Source organism: Sylvia atricapilla, chromosome 1 (assembly GCF_009819655.1).
Source record: "Sylvia atricapilla isolate bSylAtr1 chromosome 1, bSylAtr1.pri, whole genome shotgun sequence".
In the NCBI taxonomy this organism is placed as follows: Eukaryota; Metazoa; Chordata; class Aves; order Passeriformes; family Sylviidae; genus Sylvia; species Sylvia atricapilla.
The window spans coordinates 83,310,831-83,322,830 of record NC_089140.1 but is presented as its reverse complement, the minus strand read 5'-3'; the positions used below and the strand labels follow the sequence as shown (position 1 = coordinate 83,322,830).

The 12,000-nt window shown below is 36.2% G+C and overlaps 1 protein-coding gene across 1 annotated transcript in view; it reads left to right on the top strand.

The window, feature by feature from the left end:
- Positions 1-9,230, top strand: part of DDC (dopa decarboxylase) — a 52,070-nt gene extending 42,840 nt beyond the window's left edge. The window contains exons 13-14 of the mRNA XM_066326863.1: positions 4,486-4,587; positions 8,095-9,230. Coding sequence (XP_066182960.1) covers positions 4,486-4,587; positions 8,095-8,310 — 318 coding nt within the window. The 3' untranslated portion in view covers positions 8,311-9,230. The remainder of the gene's footprint in view (positions 1-4,485; positions 4,588-8,094) is intronic.
- The last annotated feature ends 2,770 nt before the right edge of the window (positions 9,231-12,000 follow it).

Sequence of the window (12,000 nt, the reverse complement as noted above, 5' to 3'; positions counted from 1 at the left end):
ATCTGGGGAACGAGATGCCTATATTTGCTCCTAAGTTATGGAAAACTCTAGGAAGATCTGTGCAGTGTTTATATATTTCTAGTTAGGCTTCCTTTGTGCAGCCTGGTGATACACACAAAGGGATTTGAGATTTTCAATAATGATGAGCTTCTGACAAGGCACAGAGGGGAAAAACCACTGCAGATCCTTAAGAACCTTTCCTATTTGTTGTATGTTAGCAAGTTTCTATGTGGAAGACCAAAGACATCTATAGATATCTCTTCACAAACTTTTTTTCTTGACATAAACTCACAAAAATTATTTCCCCCCCTCTTTTATTAGTAAATTTTAAGGAAAATGTGTTTGTTGTGTTTGCAGCCTTAAGGTCTACATCAAAATTACTGGATAACCACTGCAACTTGGCATTTGCTTGAGGATGACATTTCGAAACTAAAATATTCCCAGGAGATGAGAATGTGTGACTTGGATTTAGATACAGTAACTTCTTTTGTTTTCCAAATATTCCAGTTATGCACTCTTTTCACACATAACATGTCATATTAATCTGTTTCAAAGTGTAGGGTTTGTAGCAGCAGTAAAGGGAAGGATAGTCATCTTTGAAGGATGTGGGGAGAGACAAATATAAATTTTGGAGGTAAGTCCCAAAGCCACAGAGATGTGAAAAGAGGGCAAACTCAACAAGAACAACAGTCTTCTCAATTGATGCCAACCACTCAGAGTCTGTATAAATGTGAAATCCAAACGGCCTATTTGTAAATGGCCCATTTGCAAACCACTTGACCATCTCTTTATTATTCCTTTGTTGGTTCAAGTCCTCTCAAAGGGCTCAGAAGTAGTTTAAGAAATTTAGGAGTTAGTGTGTTTTTGTATGCAATACCTATGAACATTGTGACTCAGCTGAATCCTCCTTAGGATGAGAAGTAATCAGTGTACTGAGGATACTGAATGCCATTAAAAATTAACAGTAGAGTCCAAGAAACTGGAACTGTAAAGAACAGCAATACTAGAGATGACAGTATTTGAACTGGAGAGTGGCACAGTCCAAGTGGCTGTTAAGAAGACTCTTAAGAAGACAGCATTTCCCTTCAGTGTAGTGGGATGCAGGCTAAGGCAGACAAGTGAAATTTATAGGAGAAAAAATATGAAGTGATCAAGACTAGGCCAGTATGCTTATCTGCATATACACAGTAATGTACTCTGATGCTTCAGAGAAGGTCCCTGCAGTCTAATTTAGCTCTTGAAGGCATTACCCAAAAATTAAAATTCAGCTTGAACACTTTAATGCAGAAGCAGTTACAGTTAGTAATAGTTTTAGTTACATAGTTATAGTTATGGTTATAGTTGTTGTTATAGTTACTTACTCACAGACATACATAGAAAAATAGATTTTTTTAAAATAAGGACCACATCTTAGTGCTTCCCAAATTTACTGCTCCTATTATTCATTATGTATTCCTTTAATCCAGAATAACCAAAATAACTAGATCCCTTGTTTCCTTTCTCACTCTTCCGCAGAAGAGTTATGGTTATTTACCAGTGATAATAATGACACATAACAATTCCTTACAGGCTTCTTTTTTTCAATCAGCTAAACTGCTCTGCAAGAACTGTTATTCTGTTCCTATATACCATGATACATCAGGACACTAGCACAGTCCATGTGATTCCACTCTGAGAACCCACCTGATGAAGCAATTGCTCAAATGGTAGTTTTAGAAACAGTGTATGAGCTGGTTTGCCTATGTCCACACTTTTGTTAAATCACAAACACCTCTAGATAAAATAATTTTGAAAAGTTAAACAATATTTGAATGCCAACTATAAGTTAATGGTGCTAGGGACACAGCTTGACACAGATGTCAAGATCAAAAGCACTTGGAGGGTTCAGATATCCATAGGTCAGGCTTGGTATGTACACATTCAGCAGAAAACTGAGTCAGTCTTTTATTTCTTTCCTATCCTCAGTTTCAGTGCCTGTAGTTTTCTAAACAGGAATTTATTTTCACAAGGTACCTGCCTGTCTTGAAAAGCTGAAGCACTAAAGCCACACGTGTCCTCCTGTGAGTTATTGCCATGTTCATGTCCAGAGCGTGGGTACAGCTTTGGACTTAGAGAGCCACGTGTGACACCTAAATGCCCTGCAATTCTACAGAACTTGAACTTCCAGGATTAATAATATTTAACTTTACTGTTGCAGCAATCTTTGTAAGAGCAATTCAGGATAATAGCTCATGGTTCAAAGGTGCAGGGCCTTGGTTAAGTATGTTTAGGCAAAGCTATACACGTGAAACTCCAGTTAAATCCCCACTCTCTCCTTCCAGTTGTTGAGTAAAACCTAAAACGCTTGGTGCCCCCCAGTGTCTTTACCAGTTATTGCTGTTTGTTAAGACTTGCTGTGGATAAAAGTATTTGCATCCAGACGTGAATGCAAAATACATCTAGAATTTTGGTTTGTGACTTAACTAAAATTTTTATATTTCCCCTAGCTTTATATTTCTTTCAAATTCCTGAAAAATGATTTAGTTCAAAAAGTAGACATAAGTACCTGCTATAAAATGCACGCCTTGGGTCTGGAGTTTTCTTGTATAAATTTCTCACAGTAATCCAGATCTCAAATGTTTGCCTTATTCAATTCTTACCCAGATAAATTTTGATTAACTTCAACTGGTGATTACATTCAGCTGGACAGTTGAGAAATTCTTGTCTCACTGAACATGATGTGTTTTATGCCTTTGACTTCCAAGGCATGGTACATGCAGTTCAGAATTTTGTGGAGCTGAGTAAAAGACAAGTTTGGTTAAAGCTGTAGAATCTGAGGATAGGAGGAGACAGTAAAAGACCATTACAATACGTGTGCCTATTTCACATATGCTTTTCACACACTTATTGTGCATACAAATATCTGTATGTATGCAGATACTTCTGGTTGGATTTCACAGCTGTAAATTCATGCTCTTCATATTAGCAGAACATTCAAATGCCTTGGAAGGGATTGAGAATTTTACTGGTCTCATTCTTGACTCAAAGAGCTTTCAGGCTAATTTTAGAGGGAGATGATAAATGGATGTGCAAACAGCAGAGCAGAAGTGGTAACAACAGGAAAACTGGCTGGTTGCGTAGGGTACAGCAAGCCCAGTATGAGGGCTTTGAAGAAATATTTTGATTCAATCTAAACTATGTTTCTCTATTTTAAGAAATAAAAAACCACCAGAAAGCTATGATTAAGATTGCAAAATGTGTTGGCTTTTTTTGCCTTTTGTGAAGTTTCTGTTTTGCCTTGTTCTTTTGTAAGAAGTTCCTGTGAGATGAAACATTCCACATTTAACGTTGACCCAAAGTGATATGTTTCATTTTTGCTTAATGGCTGTGCTTGAACTTACAAAAAGTCAAAGTGCAAAAGTATAGGCTTAGTTGTTTATTTTTGTAAAGTTATTTGGAATCCTAAATTTATAAAAGCTGAAGAATCTTTAAACATGATTTTTAGATGTTTCGGATAATTTTTGGTATAGACTGGCTATTGCATGAAGACAAACTATAATTCAGATGGCTGGTTGCTGTTGTGGTCTTACCTTTTTTGGTTGGTTGGTTGGCTTTTTCTAAGATAGTGAATACTAAGCTAATGATAAAAACAGTAGGAGGGGGACTGGGTAAAGTACTACAGGTACCTTATGAGGATATGGGTTGGTTTTTTTGAAAATGCTTTTACTTTTGAAAGAAGAAAGCAAAGCAAAACATGTTATCAGTATGCAAGTATCACTGGCTGATGTAAAGATTTCCCAGCTGGTTTTTAGTATGTCTTTTGGTATATTTCCTACTCATTTGAATTTTTGTTCCATCTACTGCAAAATAATTGCTCTGGCTTGGTGTCCAGTGTCATTCTTTTTTTGCCTCAGTAACTTCTCAACAGGTTTGCTAAGATTTGCTGTCCATTTGCTTGATTACACTGCCATCAGCTTTTTTTCAACTGAACCTGAGCACTCAGGTCAGAACAGTGAGCAAGTTCACTCTTTCTTCACAGATTTCTCGTATTAAGTGAACTATTCTAAAAAGGTGTATCTTTCCAGCTCAATTTTCACTGTAATTGTGACAATTTTTTTCCCTGTGTATCTGTGCACTGCCCCCTTTCCCTCTAATGACTTCTGGATTCTTTAGCCATTCCTAGCCAAAACTAACAGTGGTATAAAACCTAAAGGAGAAATATTAAAATTATTTACTCTTAATATGGTATCATATCAAATTGTGTTAAAGTGTCTCAAGAAGTACACCAGCACTGCCTAAGACAGACTGAGATGCTAATACAGCAATGGCTCCATATGGTCTCTGGAAGTCATAAACGGGATGGAAGTTAACACAAGCAGATGGCAATATGTGAATATTATCACACATCAGCAGGAGGAACAGAGCATAGGAATGGAAAATACTTCAGCACACCTTTTCTCTTGGTGAATCAAATGTATTCAATATAGATACCCTTTCTCTTCTCAGCACATCAGACTGTCGCATCAATTTGAACACTTAGTCCTTCAGGATGAAAGGTTTGAGATCTGTGCTGAGGTTGTTTTGGGACTGGTCTGCTTCCGGCTGAAGGTAAGGCAGCTGAGATCTCCTATTTCTTCTGTCAGGGTTTATAGCAACACCATAACCTGCAGTTGAGTACAGTCTTTGTAGTTAATACACTTGTTTTATTTTTTAAGGAAAATAAAATGAGTTTGTTTAGAACATAGCAGATGAAAGAAAAAAGGTTAAGACATTTTTTATTAAAACTGATTTAAAAGCTTAAGAGAAATTAAAGCATATTAAGGTGTAGAACAATAGAGCCAAGGCAAACAAATGTTTTAACCAGTCATACAAAATTACTTTCATTCTATGTGTGATGAGCTTTGATCGAGATGATTGTTTTAATATATTTCCCTAGACTTCTGAATATGATGAGTGTGTATTACTTGTTTCTTGTCAAGTTAATTGCTTATGTGTATATATTTAATATTCTATTTTATTTAAAAATTACTATCATAGATGAAAATCAGAGCACTAAACACTTTTTTATTGTTTTATAAAGGACTGTTTTTTCAGCTATAAAATTCTACAGTCAAACTGGGAAAATTGAAGTAAGATATTTATGAACAGGTTACATGGGAAGACAGCTTCCCTGGTCTGCTTTTTACTGCTGAACATGATCCTTTTGCCCTGTTCGGCCTTTTATTCCCCAAAATCTCTCGAAGTGCCATGTTCGTTGATATCCAGACCTTGCCCAAAAGAAACTAGAAAATTCATTCTGTACTTGGAGCATAAAACTGCAGTAGTTGGGAGAGCTCATTTGTTTTAGTCAGACATTAAAAGGGGGATCAACATCTCAGTTTAGGTAAAGAAGTAATTTTTTAGAGGAGCTTGCAGCTAAAGCCTCTGCAAAGGACTGGATTGTAACACTGAATCTGACCACCAAGCAACAATAACAACAACACTAGTGTTTTCTAGTTAACATGATACCTAGATGAGCTTTTAGCTTTTCTGAAGGCTTGCAAGCACATCTTTTCTCCTTCTGGGTAGTTTATTTTTAACAAATTCTTTTCTCAGTCATTCAGTTACCTGAGTTTGATGCAACTGGCTGAAGAAGCTAACAAGTAAATAATAAAGTATTGGTGAATTCATCTGGAATAGGAAAATGGCTTTGTTCGAATTGATAATGTTTAAAATAAAATCTAAAAAGAGCTGGTGTTTAAGGGATCAGGCACATTACAGAATGTAGTTTTTTTCAGTCAATCGAAACACAAATATAATTTCTTTTCTAACAAGAACTTTTGAAAGATATTGAGGGATAGATTCTGTGGCTTTTATTGCTCAATAACAAAATGTTGGTTGCAGTCTGCTCTCTCACATGGAACAAGCAAACACTAGTTTTGCAGATCCAGACACAGCTGTTAGTCAGTGCTTTACATTTACTTTGAAGGAACAGTTCTGGTGAAATAGAGCATAGCAACACAGGAATTGTCACTTTTGATCAGACCAGTAGCTCATCTACATCTGTTCTCCTGTCCCTCATGATTCAAAGGAAGAGATCACATCTAAAGGGAAAGAAAATTTTACAATAGGAGGTAAATATTGGATCCTTAGCTAAGAAACCTTTGGACAAGTTGTAGAATAAAGGCCTGATTAGACCAAAAACCAGTGTTGAAAGAGCAGTGTTTTCATTTCTTGCCTACCTGATTTATAAAAAAAACAAAACTAGCAAGCTTTCAAATTTGGAGTTTTTTATAGCTATTTTAACATCTTTATTTGCTTTTTATATCACTCCTTCAAAAATATTTCTATTTTTGAAGTCATATTTTAGTCATTTTTATAATTCACATGAGATACATCTCAGAAGCAGAATATTTGTAACTTTAATGTAGTTACAGTAAGACTAAAGATCAGGGGACTTGAACTATATAATGCTGCATGGCTGTAAAAGTATGAAATATTTTTTCTTATTTCCTTTGTTATTGAGAAGCCCTTTTAAATTTTTTGCTTAGCTATAGCTTTTAATTTTTTGCCTTTCACACTGTTGAGCAAATGGACTAATTACCTATGACTTTCATATTATAATTATTTCATCAAATATGTCATGCCAAAGGGTTAGTTTTAGGCCTCCTTGTCATGACTGCAGATGAATACAAGTCAAGCTAGTAATTTCTCCAAGGGGGTGAGAATGCTGTCTTATTGAAGCTCACAGATTCAATCAAAGCTGCCTTCTCAAAGCTCTGGGAGAGGATTAGTCACTACCAACTTCAATTTGACATGACACCCGAGTGTCACAGCAGCCCTAAGGTGGAGCTGTGAGAGTAGAACAGAAGAAAGATAAATTAATCTCTCTCCTTTCTCCCTTCACCCCTGCCAACTTAACATCATATAACCGCTTGTATTGCCTGAAAGTCAGTGCTGTGCATTTGATATTAAAGGCGAGGATTTTAATAATGCATTACCTTTGATAAGAAAGCAGGACATCATTGTTGCCAGTGATTGACCTGTAATAGGTGGGGACTTGCAAAACACCAAAGTTAGTCCATTTTCTTAGTTAGGAGCATTTCAGTCACAAATATCTCCTAGAAGAGTAAGGCTAACCCATGAATTTTAGGATGTTGCACCAAATTCATAACAACTTGTGCTAAGACAGAACAACGTTTTGACTTGGGTTTAACTCTTAATTCTTAATATGATCTAAAAATGTGCGAATGATACATTTATCCTTGCTGCCAATGGGAAACTGTCTACTTTATGCTTTGGTTTTATATGGAAAAGGCTAATCAGGAAAGTCAAAATTACCCAGATTTGAGGGAAGGTATTTTCTGGTCAGGATGTCCTCAAGAAGACCAGTGCTGCCACAGCAACACAAGTGCTGCTGAACAGATAGATGAATTTGTCCATTTGCGACTCTTCTTCCAGTCAGTGCTCAGTAAGGGACACTGTGGTAAAAATGCAGACGCTCCCAGAATCTCTTGCAATTGTGTGTTACCACCAGTGTAATAAAGAGTAAATGTTGTGCAACACCTAAGATAGCTCCCCTGATGGATTCTGTGGTGGATAGCTTCTATAGAACTTGAGGCAAATACTTTGTTAGGGTTTCCACTGATAATATAAAACCCATTTATGCCAGGGATATATTACCTTAAAAATTGTTTAATTAAGGGTAAGATTTCATAATCGAAAGAATCTCTCACAGCAGCCATGCTTAACTGAGGAATGTTAGTGTAGTTCACTGCAAAACTTCCTCCTGTGTTTGTTTGATTAGGTCCAAGAAGAATGTAATAACAAGAATAGATAATGAATGCTTTTAACATAGCTCATGACCTTAGGTCACAAAAAGGCAGTCAGCTATCACAAATGCCCCAGTGTGAACACTGCTTCTAAACTGAAGGTAATCCCTAAATCTCTTTGTGGCTCAAAACTTCTCTCCTACATCATCATCTTTTTGTGATCCTTTGATGGCAAAGAACTGAGAGACATGAAAGTGACTCTTTGTTACTCGTGCTACTTGGGCTTGGCTGCTTGGTGGGATTTACATTTTCCAGACTTGTTTCTGAAATTCATTGCATATCCATTGAATTACAATGATTTCAGGGCTCAAATGAACTAAACGAGGCACTTCTTAAAAGCATAAATGATGCCAAGAAGATCCATCTGGTCCCGTGCTACCTGCGAGAGAAGTTTGTGCTACGTTTTGCTATTTGTTCCCGCACGGTGGAATCCACCCACATCAAGTTTGCCTGGCAGCACATCTCACAGCTGGCAACTGATCTTCTGAAAACATGGGGGAAAAACCACCACCAGCAGTAACAGCAGTGAAGTATATGTGTAGATGAGGTAATTAACTGGCTTTCTCTGTGTTGCCAAGTTTTATTTTAGGTGCAGGTGGGAAAGTCAAACTATGAAGGAAAAAAGTACAAAACCTGTTGTTATATAGCCCAGCTGCAGTAGCAAAATCCTTGCCAGCAAGTTGAGTTGTAACTCAACGTAGTCATTCCTTCTCTATACTGTAGTTTCATCTTGCCTGTTTCCAGGATGCACATACCCAAGGAGACTTGAGCTGTCATTTCTTAAGAGTTTGTAGTCCCGAGCATTTGTTCAACCAAGCAATGGAAATGGAAGGGTTGGTGCTCCCTCCATTGTCCCCATTCACCTCTAGCTCGTCCCCTCCTTCCTTCACAAATGAAACTAAGAGTTGCTTTAACCAATCAATTTAACATTACTATGACTGCAGGAGGAGCCCAATTTGGGGAAGTTTAGTTTGGGTTCTAAATATGTTACTGTTATTTGTCATGATAAACTTGCTGCAGTAATTTTTTAAATGAACAAAGGACAAAGGACTTCAAGACTTCCTTCATTGCATATCCAGACCCAGGAATATGAGCACTAACTGATTACTAATCATCTTTCTAGCAGGTTCTCTACTTCCCCCTAAATGGTTTGCTTTTTAAAACAGCCATTTTGTCAAATTCCAGAAAATAGGTTATGCTGGCTATTGGTTTCCAGAATGATCATTCATAATGAGGTCCCTGAAAAGCTCCTCCTGAAGAGTTTTGTCAAAAGCCATGTGCTACCTGGTATTCTGTATTTTTAATCAAGTTATTATCAGCAGTGATTACTTGAAAATAGTCCGTAAGGTATGTTCTGTGAAACTGAGTTGATTTGTTTTTATGGCTACCATTTTGATTACTTCATGGTGTAATAAATCTTTGGCAAAATGTGCTTAAAAATGTGATGTCAAAAATGTTAGTTTCTCTAATTAGCTAACAAATGAGTAAACCATGACAATAAAAATAGGAAGTAAGAGAACAAACCCCCAAAATCAGCTGTGATCCCCCCATCAGTGGTTTTCTTTCATTAACAGTCATGAATGGAAAATGAAAATACTGGAAAACCTCTTTCTGAAAAAGTCAAATCACACGTATTTGGCACAAACCATTAATGTGTCATCCTGTCAAAGACAGGCACAGTAAAGAGCTAAAATGAAAGTTAGAGGGGAAAGTCAGAACAATATCAAGTCAAGAAGTACTTTTGCCATTTAAAAAACATAAATCCAGACAGTTATTTGCTTATGTAAAAGAAAAATAATATGTAGGATTAATTTGTACATTTGCATTTCAATCTTCCTTTTAATGCCCATATTAACTTCTAAAGCCTCTTGAGCAACATGCACAATTATTCAGCTTTCTTCCTCCATCTCTTTCAAGTATACTTCCTGTGGCTCAGAAGTTGCAAGTAGACCAGGGAACATGGACCACGACAGTTAATTTGGAACGTGGTCTGCTCCTACATCTGTCTTTCCTAATCTCTCACTTCTGGGGTGCAAACTAGGAAGGATTACTATTTACATGAGGAACTGATTTCCAAGGCAACAGATGAAGAAAGGGATACCAGTGAATTTGGTAAAACCCAGAAATATTTGAGTGGGTGACTGACACAAGACACTACTGTCAGCTACAGTGTCAGAAATTTTGATAGCATCATTCTCTTCATCAGAACCAATAAGAAATTTAGTTTCTCTGTAGTAGCACAATGCAATAGATTGGTAGACTGAAGAGAGTGGAAAATGCTGGCAGTTGTTCCCTTTCTCTGTTACTGTTTTTTTTTAAACCTTATTCAGATCTCATGACCTGGAAAACAGTGTTCATCCATAACATATATCTTCCACATTGATACAATTTTACAGCTTTTACATTATGAAAACTCTAGAATCTTGGAGCCAAAGAAAAATTACATCTGCTCTGTGAGACAGACCAGTATTTTTTAATGCAAAATATATAACCAGGTCGGTCCATGAAAAAAAAAAAAAAAAAAACCAAAAAAAAAAAAACCAAAAAAAAACCAGATTTGGATCAAAGCTATCACAGAGTAAATCCAGGATAATTCCACTGAAATTAAATGGAGTTGCTTTGGGCTTAGGTGACTATAATTGAAATTAAAAATCTGACTAATAAGTATTGGGAAAGAAAGGCATGAGGTAAGGCACTGCTATTACATAAGAAGATTCTGCTGCAAATCTGCTCCATGGAAACCTGAGCAGAGATGAATGATGCCTGCCTGTGTAAGTCTCAAACTGCTCTAAAACTGGGATGCAGGCAGGATGCACACCCAGACCTAGGAGAGGTCAAATGTCCCCAACAGCCCAGAATTAGACATAGATCCCTTAGACACTTATGGGAAAATACTGCCAAAACTGACATTCAATTAAACATTTTTCAGTACCTGGGTATCAGTTTTAGAAGTTGTCCATATACAAAAAACTCCTGTTGGCAAAGAATTTAAGATAAAGGCTAATTTGAAATATAGCTGGAGTAGAAGTTAGTTTTTGAGTTTTTTTTAAAGAAATGACATAAGTAAATCAGGCTAATGAACAGCAGTGATGAGACCCATGGAATTACATTTCCCCATGGCTACCCTAGTACAAAAACCTGAAATTCACAGTTCTGTTTTTTTCTGAAATTCTAGGATGATTTGAATATGTAACTATTGAAGGCCTTTATAGTATTCACTCTCTCATACCCTCTTTTCTTCATGGGATAATTCCTTCTTAGACTATTAACATTATGTAATCTGAAAAGGAAATATGGGCTATGTAATCAACTCAAGAAGAAGAATTGAAAGGAATATTTTGAAAGAAGAAAGTAACTACTGTTTCTGTTCTGTAGCTTTACAACATATCTGTAAGTGAGAAACACTGTATTTATGAATAGTTAATGTTAACTTGGATTTATTGTGCCTTGTGTGCAAAACCTAATACAGTCTGTGCTGATGAATACTGTTTGATATGAAAAATAATTACAAAATCCCAGAACTGTACTTTAGTAGAATATCCATATCTCAAGCAAGACTCAGCTTTTAGAGAAGGAGGGAAAAAGCCTGACTTTTACTTTTAGGAACCTGAATTTATTTTTTTTTTTTAACTAGCAGAGTACAGTACTTGCATTCTTAATGACAGATTATAAATATATTTTATTATTGGTGGTGAAATATTAGAAATATATTTATGAAAGTATTGGTAATATATTCTGAACTGCATTATAATTATTAATTTTTAGTTTTTTCTTCCCTTTACATCCAAGATTCTGCTCATGGCTGTTTTGTTGTTGTTGAATGTTACCATATGTGATGAGTAGTACTCACATTGAAGTTGCCTTACAACAGCAGTCTAAACCTTGAGTTGTATAAACTTGAATTGCTCAAAGATAGAAGAAAATGAGAAATAAAACTGAGAATCCTGAAGACTAGAGTGGCTGGTAGGGGCAGGTTAAATAACCATCAATGGATAATATCTATGTAGCACATGTAGAGTTTGTATGTTCTAAATGGAAAAATAATCAGAAGTCTAATGCTTTAATTATAATTTGTGAGCTGTTGACTCCCTTTAAAATCTGTATCCAAAACATACTGAACAGACATATAGGTTTTAATTGGCAATATTAATAAACAGAAACAAAACTACAGCTGTTGTCTCTTTGTACTTAACTAAGCTTTTCTGGTCTC